Genomic DNA, 17335 nt, shown 5'->3' with positions numbered 1-17335 from the left:
ATACTTGAAAAAGCTTTTACTATCCACTTTGAATTTGTTTGCTAGCTTGCTTTCATATTTCATCTTTTCCCTCCTAATGATTCTTTTAGTTGCTCTCTGTAGGGTTTTAAAAGCTTCCCAATCCTTTGTCTTCCCATTAATTTTTGCTTTGTTGTATGCTTTGTCTTTTGCTTTTACATTAGTTTTGACTTCCCTTGTTAGCTATGGTTGTACTATTTTGCCATTTGAACATTTCTTTGCTTTTGGAATAAATCTATCCTGCATCTTCCTCATTTTCCCAGAAACTCATGCCATTACTGTTCTGCCGACAACCCTGCCAGCAGCTCCTTCCAATTTATTTTGGCCAGTTCCTCTCTCCTACCACTGTAATTTCCTTTACTCCACTGAAATACTGCTACATCAGACTTTACTTTCGCCCTATCAAATTTCAAGTTGAACTCAGTCATATTGTGATCACTGGTTCCTAAAGGTTCTTTTACCTTAAACTCCATAATCACCTCCAGTTCATTACATAACACCCAATCCAGTATAGCTGGTCCCCTAGTAGGTTCAACAACAAACTGCTCTGAAAAGCTATCTTGTGGTCATTCAACAAACTCACTCTCTTGAGATTCATTTCCAACCTGATTTTCCCAATTGACACGCATGTTAAAATCTCCCATGACTATCATAATATTGCTCTTTTGAAACACCTTTTCTATTTCCCGTTTTAACCTGTGGTCCACATCCCAGCTACTATTGGGAGGCCTGTATATAACTGACATCAGGGTCCTTTTACCCTTGCAGTTTCTTAACTCAACCCACAAGACTTTAACATCTTCCAATACTACATTATATCTTTCTACTGATTTGATGCCATTCTTTCCCAGCAGAGCCAAGCCACCCTCCCTGCTGACCCTTCTGAGGCTAGGGGAGAAAAAAAACAGAGGACATGGGTTAAGGGTGAAGGGGGAAAAGTTTAAAGGGAACATTGGGGGGGGTGGTTCTTCACATGGAGAGTGGTGGGAGTGTGGAATGAGCTGCCAGATGAAGTGGTAAATATGGGCTCACTTTTAACATTTAAGAAAAACTTGGACAGGTACATGGATGAGAGATGTATGGAAGGATATGGTCCAGGTGCAGGTCAGTGGGACTAGGCAGAAAAATGGTTCGGCACAGCCAAGTAGGGCCAAAAAGGCCTGTTTCTGTGCTGTAATGTTCTATGGTTCTATACCTCCAATACAACATGTAACCTTGTACATTCAGCTCCCAACTACAATCATCTTTCAGCCACTATTCAGTAATGGCTACAATGTCATACCCAACAATCTGTAATAGTGCAACAAGATCATCCACCTTATTTCTTATATTATCCTGTTTTGCCAGCACTGTAAGCTGGTTAACATTTTGATTGTTAAAGTATTTCGTGATAATTGGCTTTAGATCACCATGATATATATCAGTTTCTAGACAGAAAAACACACCAGCTTCCATTTTTCTTTTGTATTCTATTTCTAGCAACATCTCCTGTCAAAGCTGTGAAAGATAATGCAGTAGTGAAAGAAAGTATAGTGATTTAATCAATGACTTGTAAAGAAGCAACTTTCTCAAAAGGATGCACAGGCCTATTTATAGTCCTCAAGTATAAGCTTTGAGTTGTGCAATGTTTTGATTACACCCTCTTGCTTCAGAAAATAACTTTACTGTAAATAAACCCAAAACAGTTTTGCTTAAGAACAGGAAATACTGGAAATTCTCAACGAGCCAGGCAGTACCTGTGGAGGGAGAAACAAGGATAATCTTTGAGGTTGAAAAGTTCTCATTTGGCAGATGCCGCCTGACATGACAAGTATTTGCAGCTTTTTGCTATTTTTATTTCAGATTTCCAGCGTCTGCAGGATTTTGCTCTTTGATTAAGTAAAGTCAAAGTCAAAGTAAAATTTATTATGAGAGCACATACATGTCACCACACAGAACCCAGAGATTCTTTTTCTTGTGGGCATACTTAGCAAATCTATAGAACAGTAACTGTAAACAGGATCAATGAACCACAAACTGCAAATGCAATTGTAAATAAATAGCAATAAATTATATGGCAGGTGGAAAAAATGTAAAATCTCTGAAACATCCAGGAGACAGGAGAGCAGTAGACAACCTTCCGGGAATCAATTTACAATGAATGGGGTTAATTCCGAGACTGCACTGACCCAAATCCAATGAAACATAAACATTCAGATTTCAGTTCAATGAAGACTCAGGGGAGAAACTGAATGGTCTTGGAATAGATGTGAGCTGGAATCATAATGGAGGATTAGCGTGCACTTGTCTCACTGGGTGCAAGATACACAGAAAATGTGGATTCCACCTCTATATCAATGGTAGCCTTAAATACAATGACCCAAACTGTACACAGTACTCCAGGTGTCCTCTCATTGAAGTACTGACTAGCTGCAAACTGTGCCCCATCCCTCTTGAAATAAACAAACATCCCAAGTGCCTTCCTAATTACCTGTTACAATTTTGCTGAGGTGGAAAACCATTCATTATTACCCATCCCTGAGTGTTATTGAACTAAGAGGTCCACTAGGCATTTTTCGTAAACCGTGGATCGAGAGCCACATTAGACAGGTAAGAACTCCTTCCCCTAAAATATTATTTGTGAACACTTGTTGTAATTCAATCATCAGCTCTTCTTCTGTTATTTAGTTAACTGAACTTAAAAGGGGTGGCACGGCAGCATAGTGGTTAGCATTCCAGTATCACAGCACAAGCAACTCGGGTTCAATTCCCACTGCAGTCCGTAAGGAGTTTGTACATTTTCCCCATGACCACATGCATTTCCTCCGGATACTCCGCCTTCTTTCCACATCCCAAAGACGTATAGGTTAAACTGGTTATCTGGGTGTAATTTGGTGGGGCGGACTCATTGGACTGGAAGGGCCCGTTACCATGCCATATCTCTAAATAAAATAACTAGTAACCACTCCAGCTATGATAGTGTTTGTCCCAGGGTCATTAGTCCAAACTTCTATGTTGCTGAGTGTATAAGTAAACTTTCAGTGCAACTATATTCCAATTTATGTGGTGTAGAGTTGCATCAGTAATTATCTGACCTTGACACCTTTCAGCTTGAGATTCTTTTCCATGGATTATCGCCTTGTGAGTTCCTGAGATCACAAGAGTGATGCTGTCTGGAGCTTAGCTCCTGGTACGGTCACCCATGGCAGTGAGGTCAAGGGGGTGGTTCCAGACAAAGAGCGATCCAACCCAGACCTCAACAGTGGATCTGGTGGAAGAGGATGACACATCACAATGGCAGCGAAGCTGGAGGAAGGATGCAGCAGTGAAGGGTCTCCAGTCATCCTGACCCCAATCTGTCAAAGACTGTGTGGTGGCATCACCCTCCCCACATTAAACAAAGTCACGATCAGCTGTTCTCCATTAAGGGAAGAGCCCCTTTAGAGAACATCGTACTCTACTGGAGTGTTTGCACTACTACTATGAGATTGCAACACATATAAAAGTTGCTGGTGGACGCAGCAGGCCAGGCAGCATCTCTAGGAAGAGGTACAGTTGACGTTTCAGGCCGAGACCCTTCGTCAGGACTAACTGAAAGAAGAGAGGGAGGGGGAGATCTGAAATGATAGGAGAAGACAGGAGGGGGAGGGATGGAGCCAAGAGCTGGACAGGTGATTGGCAAAAGGGATATGAGAGGATCATGGGACAGGAGGCCCAGGGAGAAGGAAAGGGGGGAGGAGGGGAAACGCAAACTCTTGTTTTCTGAGTGGCAGTTCTGCTTTCTCCTCACATTGCAATCACCCTCTTGCTGATTGGTGATCTCCCTTTCTTTTCTCACACTGTCACCCACCACCCTCTACAAACACAAAACCCATCACTCCTTTATTTTCACCAGTTGCTCCTGGAGGGCCTCAACCGACAAAAAGATGACAAGGAGTGAAAGATTCAGCAAACCACAGAAACAATGTTATCCACTCGAGGCTGTAATGCAGCCTGCCTCCAGAATATTCCAGTCAGCCTTTTAAATGCACCTCTTCCATCAAACCATGCCTCTCCTAATCTCTCAAGTGGCTCTTAATCTCTCAAATTTCCTTAAGACATCTTGTAAGCAAATTCAGAAATCAAAGGTGCAAATGGACTTGGGAGTCCTAGTGCAGGATTCCCTTAAGGTTAACCTTCAGGTAGCAAGGAAGACAAATGCAATGTTAGCATTCATTTCAAGAGGACTAGAATATAAAAGCAAGGATGCAATGCTGAGGCTTTATAGGGCATTGGTCAGATCACGTTTGGAGAATTGTGAGCAGTTTTAGGCCCCTTTCCAAGAAAGGATATGTGGGTGTTGAAGATGATCCAAATGAGGTTTACAAGAACGACGCTGGGAATAAAAGTGTTAATGTATGAGGAGCATTTGATGGCTCTGGGCCTGTATTCACTGGAGTTCAGAAGAATGAGAAGGACTCTCATTGAAACCGACCAAGTATTGAAAGGCTTAGATAGAGTGGGCATGGAGATAATGTTTCCAACAGTGGGAGAGTCTAGGACCAGAAGGTGGAGCCTCAGAATAGTGGAATGTCCACCAAGAACGGAGATGAAGAGGAATTTCTTTAGCCAGAGGGTGGTGAATCTGTGGAATTTATTGACACAGACAGCCGTGGAGATAAAGTCATTGAGTATACTTAAAGCAGAGGTTGACAGGTTCTTGATTAATCAGGGCATCAAATTTTAAAGGGACTATGTCCATTCAGGCCTAGGGGGCCGGCATCGGGCAAAAAGGGAAAAGCCAGGAAAATGACATTGAGAGGGAAAATACATCAGCTATGATCAAATGGCAGAGCAGACCCTGTGCCGAAGACGCCGCGCCCCAGCGGCCTCAATGACTACAGACCGGTGGCATTGACCTCCCATATCATGAAGACCCTGGACAGACTTGTTCTGGAGCTGCTCCAGCCTATGGTCAGGCCACACTTAGATCCCCTCCAGTTCGCCTACCAGCCCCGACTAGGAGTTGAGGATACCACCGTCTACCTGCTGAACCGCATCTACGCCCACCTGGACAAGCCAGCGAGCACTGTGAGGGTCATGTTTTTTGACTTCTCCAGTGCGTTCAACACCATCCGCCCTGCTCTGCTGGGGGAGAAGCTGACAGCGATGCAGGTGGATGTTTCCCTGGTATCATGGATTCTTGATTACCTGACTGGCAGACCACAGTACGTGTGCTTGCAACACTGTGTGTCCGACAGAGTGATCAGCAGCACTGGGGCTCCACAGGGGACTGGTCTTGTCTCCCATTCTCTTCACCATTTACACCTCGGACTTCAACTACTGCACAGAGTCTTGTCATCTTCAGAAGTTTTCGGATGACTCTGCCATAGTTGGATGCATCAACAAGGGAGATGAGGCTGAGTACAGGGCTACGGTAGGAAACTTTGTCACATGATGTGAGCAGAATTATCTGCAGCTTAATGTGAAAAAGACTAAGCAGCTGGCGGTAGACCTGAGGAGAGCTAAGGTACCGGTGACCCCTGTTTCTATCCAGGGGGTCAGTGTGGACATGGTGGAGGATTACAAATACCTGGGGATACGAATTGACAATAAACTGGACTGGTCAAAGAACACTGAAGCTGTCTACAAGAAGGGTCAGAGCCGTCTCTATTTCCTGAGGAGACTGAGGTCCTTTAACATCTGCCGGATGATGCTGAGGATGTTCTACGAGTCTGTGGTGGCCAGTGCTATCATGTTTGCTGTTGTGTGCTGGGGAAGCAGGCTGAGGGTAGCAGACACCAACAGAATCAACAAACTCATTCGTAAGGCCAGTGATGTTGTGGGGATGGAACTGGACTCTCTCACGGTGGTGTCTGAAAAGAGGATGCTGTCCAAGTTGCATGCCATCTTGGTCAATGTCTCCCATCCAGTACATAATGTACTGGGTGGGCACAGGAGTACATTCAGCCAGAGACTCATTCCACCGAGATGCAGCACAGAGCGTCATAGGAAGTCATTCCTGCCTGTGGCCATCAAACTTTACAACTCCTCCCTTGGAGGGTCAGACATCCTGAGCCAATAGGCTGGTCCTGGACTTATTTCATAATTTACTGGCATAATTTATATATTACTATTTAACTATTTATGGTTCTATTACTATTTATTATTTATGGTGCAACTGTAATGAAAATCAATTTCCCCCGGGTTCAATAAAGTATGACTATGACTACTATGGCTATGACTATCAAATGGCAGAGCAGACTTTGGGCAAATTCTGTTCCTATATAGTATTTTTACTTGTCAGACACAATAAGATCTAAATAACAATTCAACAAGAAAAGAATTGAATCAGTAATGTAATATCAAATCAACTGAATTGAAAGGTGATGAAAAGAACTATGACATGCCTTGTACTTCTCCGTGCATTCTAGATGCTTGATAGAAGCAGCTGTGCAGAGAGTTCCCCCACACTGACACCATGATGTTCTGCTCCAGCAGCATCATGAAATCAGAGTGTTGTGGTTGTCATTTGTTCCAGATTATGTCACAGCAGTAGTATTTTCTACTCACGGTCTATTCCGAGGCTGTCTCTGACCAATATTTCACACTTTGGCAAACATGCCAGGCTTCTTGCTTCACTTGTAAACAAGTGAAATCCAACTCTCATTGCCTGGATTGGGTTGGTGCTGGCCTTGGGGACAGGATGAACCCTCACAAATGGACATTCAGTGCCACAGATGAACCACCAGATTCGCCACACATATCCAGGACAGCCCTCCTGGGACTGCTTTTGTCATTTAAAGACTTGAGCAAAATTTACAACTGATGCTGCTTACAGGCTTCACACACACACATATACATATTCAAAATGCTGGAGGAACTCAGCAGGTCAGGCAGCATCTACGAAGGGAATTAAACGGTTGATGTTTCGGGCCAGGGTACTTCATCAAGTCCTGGTGGAAGTACTCAACTGCTTATCTCCCTCTGCAGACACTGCTGCACTTGCTGAGTTCCTCCAACGTTTTGTATGTGTTGCTCAAAATTTCCAGCATCTGCAAAATCTCATGTGCCCACGTACGCAGGTACGTGCACATGCGTGCATTCAAATAAACACTTGCATACACACACACACACACACACACACAATTTATGCTGGTATTATATTTAACAGAACAAAGCAGGAAACGTTTGATTAATCCCCAATTCTGTGACAGGAATCTTGTAATTAGCTGCTGTGTCAGTAGTAGTCAGTCAGTAATAGTTCCAAGTCAACATTCTGGGGTAAGTGTTGTTTATTGGTCTATTAACATCTATCGTTGTCTTGTACTGTATATTTTTCACCTCTTGTATGATACCTGGGAACTGACATTTTTATTTGGTTGCTAGTGGCAAAAGAGGACAGGGTGCCCATTGTAATTTATCCTTTCACAGAAGCCAAATATTAGGAGAACGCTAATGGGAGAATGGGGTTGAGAGGAAAACCAAATCAGCCATGATCGAATGGTGGAGCAGACTTGATAGACTGGATGGCCTAATTCTGCTCCTGTGCCTTATAGCTTATGGCTGCTGAAATTTAGCGTTATCAACCAAAGGGAAATTTCTACTTGTCAGACCCCTAAATGGACTCCCATTTTCATCAATTCTGGATTCAACTGAGACTTTCATTTTCAGGATTCTAATCTGCCTCACCCTGCCTCATGATGGCTGAGCTGGGCTTGATCCAGCTTACTGTTCACACTACACCCCTGTAATTTTCCTCTCACAGTGCCATGGGAATGGGTAAACTGAAGACCTCACTGCCCCACCTCTCCTACAAAGAAGAGCAGTCCTCAGATCCTGAGACTATAGAACATGCAGCATGGAAACACTCTACTTTGGCCCATTCAGTCCCCACCAACCATCAAGCACCCATTAACTTTAATCCTGCATTAATCCCAATTCATCCTGTCCGCATACCCATGAAATTCCCTAAACCACAAATTCTACTCCCTACATTAATGTACCTAAAAGATAAGAAAATGAAGTAAAATAAACAAACCATCCAACAGTTCAATCATGAGTGGTGGCCCCATTCAAATCAATGGGCTCATGCATCTTAGGTCAGCTATTTCTAGTACATGGCTAAGGGGCCAGATGCAATCCCTGCCCTCAGTTCTAGACATTTGATCTCCAGATATAAAGTTGGGATTGAGACTAGAAGTAGAATGAGAGGTCAGGTAAACCAGCCTTTGATTTCCATTGAATCTCTGGCCTCTACATGACAATGTACAAGGGCAGGAATGAGCCGAGTACTGAGTAGGGTCCCACCCAGCTGTTACCAGTAAAGTACAAGCAGGATTCAGGCCCTTGACAAAGTTCCAGATAAATACAATGTTTAAAATAACACCAGCAGACACTAATATTATTTCCATAGCACCTGTAGCATGGCAAGATAACCCGTGCCATCTCTCAGAACCATCAAACAAAAACTAACCCTAGCCATGGAATATAAAGTACAGGCCCTTTGGCCCATGATGTTGTGCTAATCTTTTAACCTGTTTCAAGATCAACCTAACCCTTCCCATCCACATAGTCCTCCATTTTTTTCTTTCATCCATGTGTCTATCTAAGAGTCTTTTAAATGTTCCTAATGTATCTGCCTCTACCACCACCCCTGGCAATGCATTCTATGCACCAACCTCTGTAAAAAAAAACCTCTAACATCCCCTATACTTTCCTCTAATCAGTTTAAAATTATGCCCCCTCATATTAGCCATTTCTGCCACAGGAAAAAAGGTGATGGCTGTCCATTCTATCTATACCTCTTATACACCTTCATCAAGTCACATCTCTTCCTCTGTTGCTCCAAAGTGAAAAAACCCTAGTTTGCTCAACCTTTCCACATAAGACTTGATCTCTAACCCGGGCAGCATTCTGGTAAATCTCCTCTGTACCCTCTCTAATGCTTCCATATCCTTTCATAGTTCGGTGACCAGGAACTGAACACAATACTCTAAGTTAACTTCAGGAAACTTTAGGACATAAGGACAGCTGTTTAAACATGGCAAAGTGACAGGTTTAAAGGAATTCTTTAAAGTGGGGTAGGAGGGAGAGAGATGGTGAGGTATCGGGAAGGAATGCCAAGTAGTGAGAACAACTGGTAATGCCTGGGTGATTAAATTTGGCACTCATCAAGAGGACAAATTTAGGGCTATCCCACAGGGTTTCTAGAGGCAGGATGTATCTCTGAGATAGGTAGATGTGAGACAACATAAGCATCTGAGAAGAGTATTTTGACATCTTGGCACTAATTAAAAGGGGACCAATGTCAACCAGTTAATGCTGGGATGATGAACAAGTTGAAAACATCTTTTTTTAGTGGACTTTCATAACTTAAATATTGTACTTTACAAGAAAAAACTAAAGAAAGTATGTTGGTTTTGAAGAACAGAAACATACATTTTACCCTACCAGCTCATGCTGGTGTTTATGAACTCCTCACACCTCCTTATCTAATCTCATCAGCATATCACCTGTTTGTCCTTTACCTATTTAGCCAATTTCCTTTCAAACATGCCATCCACTTCCTGCTGTCATGAACACCACACACTATTACACTCTGTGTAAGGAACTTCTCAAGAGATGCTCACTGGATTTATAGTGACCACCTTATTTATAGCCATCAGTTCAGATTCCAACCGCATAACATGATCGAGGTATAGATGTGTTAAGACTTTATCCTGAATATCTGTAAACCCTTCAGCGCTCTGTCACTTTGACATAATATAGAATGAGGCTCTCAGTAAACATTAAGGTTTATTATAAGCAAGTATCATACCGTTATTTCTCAGTCCAAAATGCAGCTGTCAGGTACTATCCAAACTGACTGTAAGCTATATTAAAACTGTTGACTTGTCTCAAACTAATTTTTTTTCGGGTTTAATATCACTGACCTATGTCATGAAATATATATATTAAAAAGTTAAGTTAAATACCTAGTGCAAAGAGAGCAAAAATAGTGAGGTAGAGTTCATGGATTCATTGTTTGTTCGAAATCCTGAAGGCAGAGGGGAAGGACTGTTTCAAAAACATTCAGTGCGTGTCTTCAGGCTCCTGTACTTCCTCTCTGATGGTGGTAATAAGCAGAGAACATGTCCTGGATGATGGGTGTCCTTAATGATGGATGCTGCCTTTCTGAGGAATCACCTTTTGAAAATGTCTTCTGTGGTGGGGAGACTAGTGCCAATGATGGGGCTGGCTAAGTTTGCAACCCTCTGCAGCTTTTTCCAATCCTGTGCAGAGGCTCCCTCCATACCAGACGATGGTGCAACCAGTTAGAATCCCCTCCACGGTATATCTATAGAAATTTGCTAGAGTCTTTGGTGACATACCAAATCTCCTCAAACTTCTAATGCAGGTTAGATCTAATGCTAGAGGAGACCACAAAACTATAAGCTTTTTGAGTTACTCATAGTCTGATGAACTAAATTAATTATATCATTGATGCATCACATAAAAATAAAGAGCTGAGTTTGTCAATCATATGAAGGAAAGAAATTAACTGGACTCCTTTGCTTAGCACTCAGAAAACATGCTAACTTGTTTTGATCGTACACAGGTGCTGCTTGAGCCCTTTCACATCATTGGCCAAAGGTTCATTAACATTCCGTGACTATTCATAAGAAGCATTGTGTAAATGCATAATGAAATGGCATATTAATCTTAGTCATAGAGTCATAGAAAAGTACAGCACAGAAACCAGCCCTTCAGCCCATCTAGTCCATGCTGAACTATTTAAGGTATCTACTCCCATCAACCTACACCAGGACCATAGCCCTCCATACCCCTACCACCACGTACCTATCCAAACTTCTCCTAAATGTTGAAATCGAGCTCACATGCACACTTACACTCGAAGCTATTTCCACACTCTCACAACCCTCTGAGTGAAGAAGTTTCCCCTTAAACTTTTCACCTTTTACCCTTAACCCATGACTTCTAGTTGTAGTCCCAACCAACCTCAGTGGAAGAATCCTGCTTGCATTTACTCTTTCTATACCCTTCATAATTTTGTATACCTCTATGAAATCTCCCCTCAATCTTCTACATTCCAAGGAATGAAGTCCTAACCTATTCAATCTTTCCTTATAACTCGGGTCCTCCAGTCCCGGCAACATCCTTGTAAGTTTTCTCTGTACTCTTTCAACCTTATTTACATCTTTCCTATAAGTAAGTGACCAAAACTGCACACAATACTCCAAATCAGATCTTACCAGTGTCTTATACAACTGCAATATAATATCCCATCTCCTGTACTCAATACATTGATTTATGAAGGCCAATGTACCAAAACCTTCCTTTACAAACCTGTCTACCTGTGATGACACTTTCATTGAATTATGGATCTGTATTCCCACATCCCTTTGTTCTACCACACTCCTCAGTGCCCTACCACTCACTGTGTAAGACCTACCCTGGTTGGTCCTCCCAAAGTGCAACGCCTCACACTTGTCTGCATTAAATTCCATCTGCCAGTTTTCAACTGGTCCGGATCTCGCTGCAAGCCCTGATAGTCTTCCTTGCTGTCCAATCGGAGTCATGGGCAAATTTGCTGATCCAGTTAACCACATTATCATCCAGGTCAATCATTGATAATAGATGACAAACAGAAAAGCAGACCCAGCACCGATCCCTGCGCACACCACAAGTCACAGGCCTCCAGTCAGAGGCAATCATCTACTACCACTCTCCAGCTTCTCCCACAAAGCCAATGTCTATTCCAATTTATTATCTTATCTTGAATGCCAAGCGACTCAACCTTCTTGACCAGCCTTCTATGTGGGCCCTTGTCAAATGCCTTGTTAAAGTCCATGTAGACAACATCCACTGCCTTGCTCAGCTCATTCATATATCAGATTATGAAAACAATAGTTCTGTATCAAGGATTAATTTGTAAATTGTAGCCATTACTGTGAAACATAGCGCCAAAATATTTGCTTATTCCTAATTCGTAGAGCAGAACACTTGGATACTAATTTAACCAATGAAGCTTGTACACTTGGCATGCAAGGGGAATCCCGACCCACACTTGCATTATGTGAAAATTTCTATTCTATGTATTTGTTCTTTATGGTTAGATTTTCCCCGTGCCTTAACAGGCTACCTTATAACCACACAGCAGCACACAATCTTATTCCCGGGCGGAGTTTCATGGCCTCCATAAGCAGCCACCGAAGACCAAGTATTTATAATCAACACAAAACTATTCCTTTGTACTCAGTGTTTGCCAGCTCTCTTCCACCCCGTTGCCAAGTTGTCTGGAAACTCAGCATGCAGTCTGTTCCTGTAATAGAGATGGTGACACTCACCAGCCTTCTGAGCCTGCATTATTTTCACGTAGACCGCATCAGCAGATTCAATTAGCATCTTGCTTGTCTGAATCATCTGGAAAACAGTAACATAATGAAAAGAAAATCAAAAATTCCTTGCATATTTAAATCCATTTCCCTCGCCAGGCTGAAGTCCCTCTTCAGTGCATTATTTGTTGCCCGTTATGCAACTGTAAATGTAAAAAATATGATTTAATTTGGGGGTACAATGCTCCTCAATTACATTTGCTTATAGCCACATATACACTTCCAGCAGGGACCATTTCAGAGTGATCAGATTCCCCCCAGGTTATCTCTTCTTATGTCAATGGTGCTGGAGAAATTACACAGGCCCAGTTCATACCATGGTTTGAAGTTTAACTACCCCTGACAAACTCAATATTTATTAGGCAGCCATGATCACCCTCGATGGCCCTAAATGTCCATGTTAGACCACTTCAGTGACAATAGCGAATATTGTCGCTACTGTCGCTGCTTTTTTCCTCAGCGGGGTGGGGGTGGGATTTTGGGGTCTGTGAGTTTAGTTTCTTTTCTTTTTTGTGCCGGGCGGTGATGGAATTGATGTATTTTCTTTCATCAACTTCATGGTCTTTCTGTACTTCATGGCTATCTGGAGAAGACAAATATCAGAGATGTATTGTACATGCATACTTTGACAATAAAATGAACCTTTGATCCTTTGAACTTCAGAGGGCAGTTAACACAACTGGAATGCACTGGGTCAAAATCAAAGGTAGTGAAGATAAGGTTAGAATGCCAAATTTCCCTTCCCAAGGGAAGCACAGATGATTTGTTTCAATACATCTGGAAATTTCATGATACCAGGTTTTTAATTATAGATTTATTTAATTTAATTCAAATTTTGCAGCAGTTCTGGTGGGGTTTGAAATCTGTATTATGATTATTGGTCTCTGGGTGACGACTCCAATGACATCATCAATTTGTGACTGCTTCCTTACCCAGAGGAGAAAATTTAGCAAGTTTGGTATTACCATATCCTACATTAGTCAAACATTTACCAATGCAGCTTGTAGGGGCATTGAAAGAAAACAAATTGCAGTAAATGTTCTGAATTTAAAATGTCAGGATAGGTTGTATACTAGAAATATCAGCAGTTTTGACATCTTCTAGCTGATGGATTTAACAATTTTGATATTATACTCCAAGCTGCAATTCAGTTTAAAGAAACTACTGATTGTAATTTTTGCATTAGTACTCAGTATTATATCCCGTCCATTGCACGAAAAGATTTCAAAATCATTAATTTATTTTATGATTTTAGGATAAACATTCTTTACTGTTCATTCTGACAGAGAGAGTTAGACTGTTACATCTCAACTCACATATTCAAAAGTAAAAATATCCCATTATACTGCAGTGTTAATGGCAAAATGCCTTTGGCAGTTTTCTCCTGTTATAGTAATGTAAACAAAATAAATGGTGTGAGATACCATTTTGTAAACTGCTGGTGTGGGATATTAAATCACCTCAGACTGTTTGCCCAACCTTTGAGTTACAAGTTCAACAATTTGGGCATAGAATCATGGAGTCATAGAAACGTTTATAGCACAGAATGCCATTATCAAACTGAAAAAGAGCTTTTGAGACCAATCCCCATTCGAGCCCATGTATTATTTGCTGATTCAGCTACTTTTTAAATGTTTCATTTTTAAATTTTAACTGTTTAAAAATTAAAGTCTTTCAGGCAGTTCCTGACTTTTGCATAACACGCCTTCTTAACTCCTCCAATCTTTCACAAATTACCTTAAATACAATCATGTTCCCCCACCTCCATCTCCTCCCTCCCCCCACACGTCCCCAGGTGCTGACTCCTGCATGAAAGGAATAATTGCTTCCTGCCTTCCTCACAAGGGGCTTTCATTATTTTACATATTGCAATAATTCTCTCGTAAACCCTGCTGTTCTGAGGAAAATAACCCCAACATGGCAAATGTTTCCTCAGAACTGTTCCATTCTTGTAAGCTTGATATGCAAAGGACCTTGCTCTGCTGAAAGAATAGCCTTCTTTGATAAACAGCCAAGAACTAAAGGTTTTAGCTTTCTAATCATTTTGACTTATGAGCATCTCTGCCTTAAATCTGGGAAACCTCCCTGAAGCTGACAGTTGTAGGTTCAAGACCCACTTCAGAAAATTGATAGGACCACTTTGCCATCCATGGAAGTGGCCTGATTTGGACTGCTTCAAATGCAAGAACATCCTTGAATAAGTACATAGTACTTATTAGAATGTTGTACACAATAGTTATAACAGTACTAAGTATCCTTTTAACCACACACTAAATCTTAATGATTGTCCATGAGCTCCTCTGGAAATGAACTGTTATCACTGCTGTACACAGTACTTCAAGCGTAGTTGCACCTCATTTATGACTATACTTCTCTATTTCTGAATAACTCCAGGCAATAAAGCTAATATTCCTTCTTAAATCAACTCTATTAAAATAAATTACCAGCTCATTATTGCATTGTTGTTCCTGCACAAACTGCCTCCATATTTCCTACATCACAAGGAGGACCACACTTTTATAACTCTATAAATGAATGTACATAAAAGCTGAAAGAAATGTATACAAACAGAACATTTCGATATTTTAAATGCACTGCAGCAAAACCTCCTACATCAAATTCCCAGTGTTATAAAATCTGGCAGTGAAGAAAGCAATGTTGCAAACTGCTGTCACAAGATAGGGTGCAGTAGGTCCACAGTGGTGATATTTACGTGGGATAAACATATATCAGGACCTGCATGGTCCTGGTTCATAGTGAACCAGCTATGACCAGCTGGAGGTTTTATGTTGCAAAAAGTGCTTCATTAATTATATTTACAGAGCGCACAGCAGGCTGCTGAGAACTGTTACTTTAAGCAATAGGTAATCTCTATTAGATACTATTGATGCTCCTCAGAGCAAATTCCCATTAACTCTAAGCAGAGAAAGTTAGTTGGTGACTTTAAAAACCTAGATGTTGCTTGCAAAAATCATATTTATTTAAATAGTTTTTTCCTGTTGCAAGAGTGGAGTTAAATCTGGATTCAAAAATAAATAATTCAAAAAATTATTACTCCTCCAGATTTGAGGAAAATTTTGGCAATTAAAATTAATTAGTTAATATAAAAGAGGAATCAGCACAGCTCATTACCACTCTATTCCTAAAGCTTTGACAATTGCATGAATGCCATGAAGACTGAATGTCAATTTTCCCACTGAGCTCCAAAGCATTTTCTAATTAGTTGCATATTTGATCAAAGTAACTAAGATCATTAATAAGTCAGGCTTAATTGATTACTGAGTATATCTATTAATAAATGAAAATCTATGAATCATATAGCTGTTCAACTAGGCAAATAGGAACAGGATTGTGTCTGCTGGTTCTGCATGCCCAAAACTTTGGGGTGAAGACTTTGGGCATCTGTCACAGGTCACAGGTGAAGCAACATGACAACAGCTTATATGGTATTTCTACAATATTCATTTCTCTAGCACTCTGCACCTCCCTTTAAAGATGTCTCAAAATTATTTGTAATAATGAAATTATCTTGAATAGTATTTATTGTTGTGCTCATAGGAGTGCCCTACAAATGGTAATCCAATTGATCGCAATCCAGTAAAACATCTTGACTCACTTCATAGAAAAGTGGCTCAAAGTTTGTTACCATTCTATGTTTAGGGAATATTCAAACAAAGAATTATCAAAGTAAAATTAAAGATTATTTTATGGGAGAGGTAGGGGGTTGGAGGAGTTGATGCTGCTCTAATTGTTATTTTATGAGATGGGTTAGAATAAGTTCTACCCAGTTCTAAATGTTTCTTGCAGAATAACATTTACATTGCAAATAAAATAATGTATCTTTGGTATCAAGATAATACTCAAAAACAAAGTAATAATTTCAGATTGCTTAATATATGAATTATTTTGGCACATTTAATAATACCACTCATGTTTTTAATTTGGAAAAGCTCTGCAATTTAATCAAAATATATCTGTGCCTGGATTCCTTTTCAGCTGTGTAATAGGGAGGATAGAATGCAATGAATCATCAATAGCTGTATCACATTTTCAGCCTCAGATGACTTTAGTAAATAAACATTCATAGTGGGATTATTCCCTTCAATTAAAACTTCTTGACGTAGATGACAAGAGACTGAAAACAGAACATAAACACTTGGATTAGCTTGAATTTCTCTGCACTTCCAGAAAGAGATTTGAATGGAATGGCAAACACTTTAAAAAAAGTTGGACAAAACATATGGTCGTAATTTCTTTTCAGGAAGAAGTTCTCAGTAAGATTCAAAGAAGGCAGGAAACCCTGCTATGTGAAAAGGGCAATTTTTTCATCCTGTGGAGTGGTGACAGAGGAAGAACCGACCACCTCCCCAGTTCCCCAAATAAGTGCCTAATTCTACAATAAATCTAATACCACTCCAGTTCACCCAAGATGAAACCCAGCTTTCAAGAATACAATTCACAAATTTTGTTTTTATCTTTCCATTACTCCGTTCAATTTTTCTCAGTTGAAAGCTACAACGTAAGTGCAAGTTCTTGTTGTTTGCCTAGGGCAATCTGAGAGCTTTCTGACACAGCTTGGGTGTAACAATGAAAAGTAATGTCTCTTCAAACCACATTTAGGTATGCAGGCTGTCTCTGAGTTATGAACGCCTCATTCGTAGACATCTCTACATACGAAGAAGCTCCCAAAACATAATTAAATTTAATAGTCCAACGCATGCAAAATAGTCATTCCCACCATTCCTTTCCTCCCATAGATGATGCTTGACCCACTGAGGTCCTCCAGCAAGTTGTTTGTTGTTTCCGATTCCAGCATTTTGCAGTCTCTTGTGTCTCCTTAGAACAGTACATTACAGAACCAGTCCCTATGGCCCAAAGTGCCTCTAAAAAATTCCAGCTAGGCCAGTAAGGAGTGAAATCAAGAAATTTCACTCAAAGAAAACCGGAATAAAACAGTGTTA

General features: G+C 40.8%; 1 protein-coding gene across 7 annotated transcripts in view; it reads right to left on the bottom strand.

Moving 5' to 3' along the window:
• LOC140191566 (inactive phospholipase C-like protein 2) overlaps nt 1-17335 on the bottom strand; it is a 230203-nt gene that overhangs the window by 34876 nt on the left and 177992 nt on the right. For all 7 annotated transcript variants that reach the window (XM_072249065.1, XM_072249067.1, XM_072249069.1 and 4 more), the window contains exon 4: nt 12327-12402. In XM_072249065.1, the coding sequence (XP_072105166.1) occupies nt 12327-12402 (76 nt within the window). The remainder of the gene's footprint in view (nt 1-12326; nt 12403-17335) is intronic.

Source organism: Mobula birostris, chromosome X (assembly GCF_030028105.1).
Source record: "Mobula birostris isolate sMobBir1 chromosome X, sMobBir1.hap1, whole genome shotgun sequence".
Classification (NCBI taxonomy): Eukaryota; Metazoa; Chordata; class Chondrichthyes; order Myliobatiformes; family Myliobatidae; genus Mobula; species Mobula birostris.
Note: the sequence above shows the minus strand (reverse complement) of the source record. Positions and strands in the feature narration are given on the sequence as shown.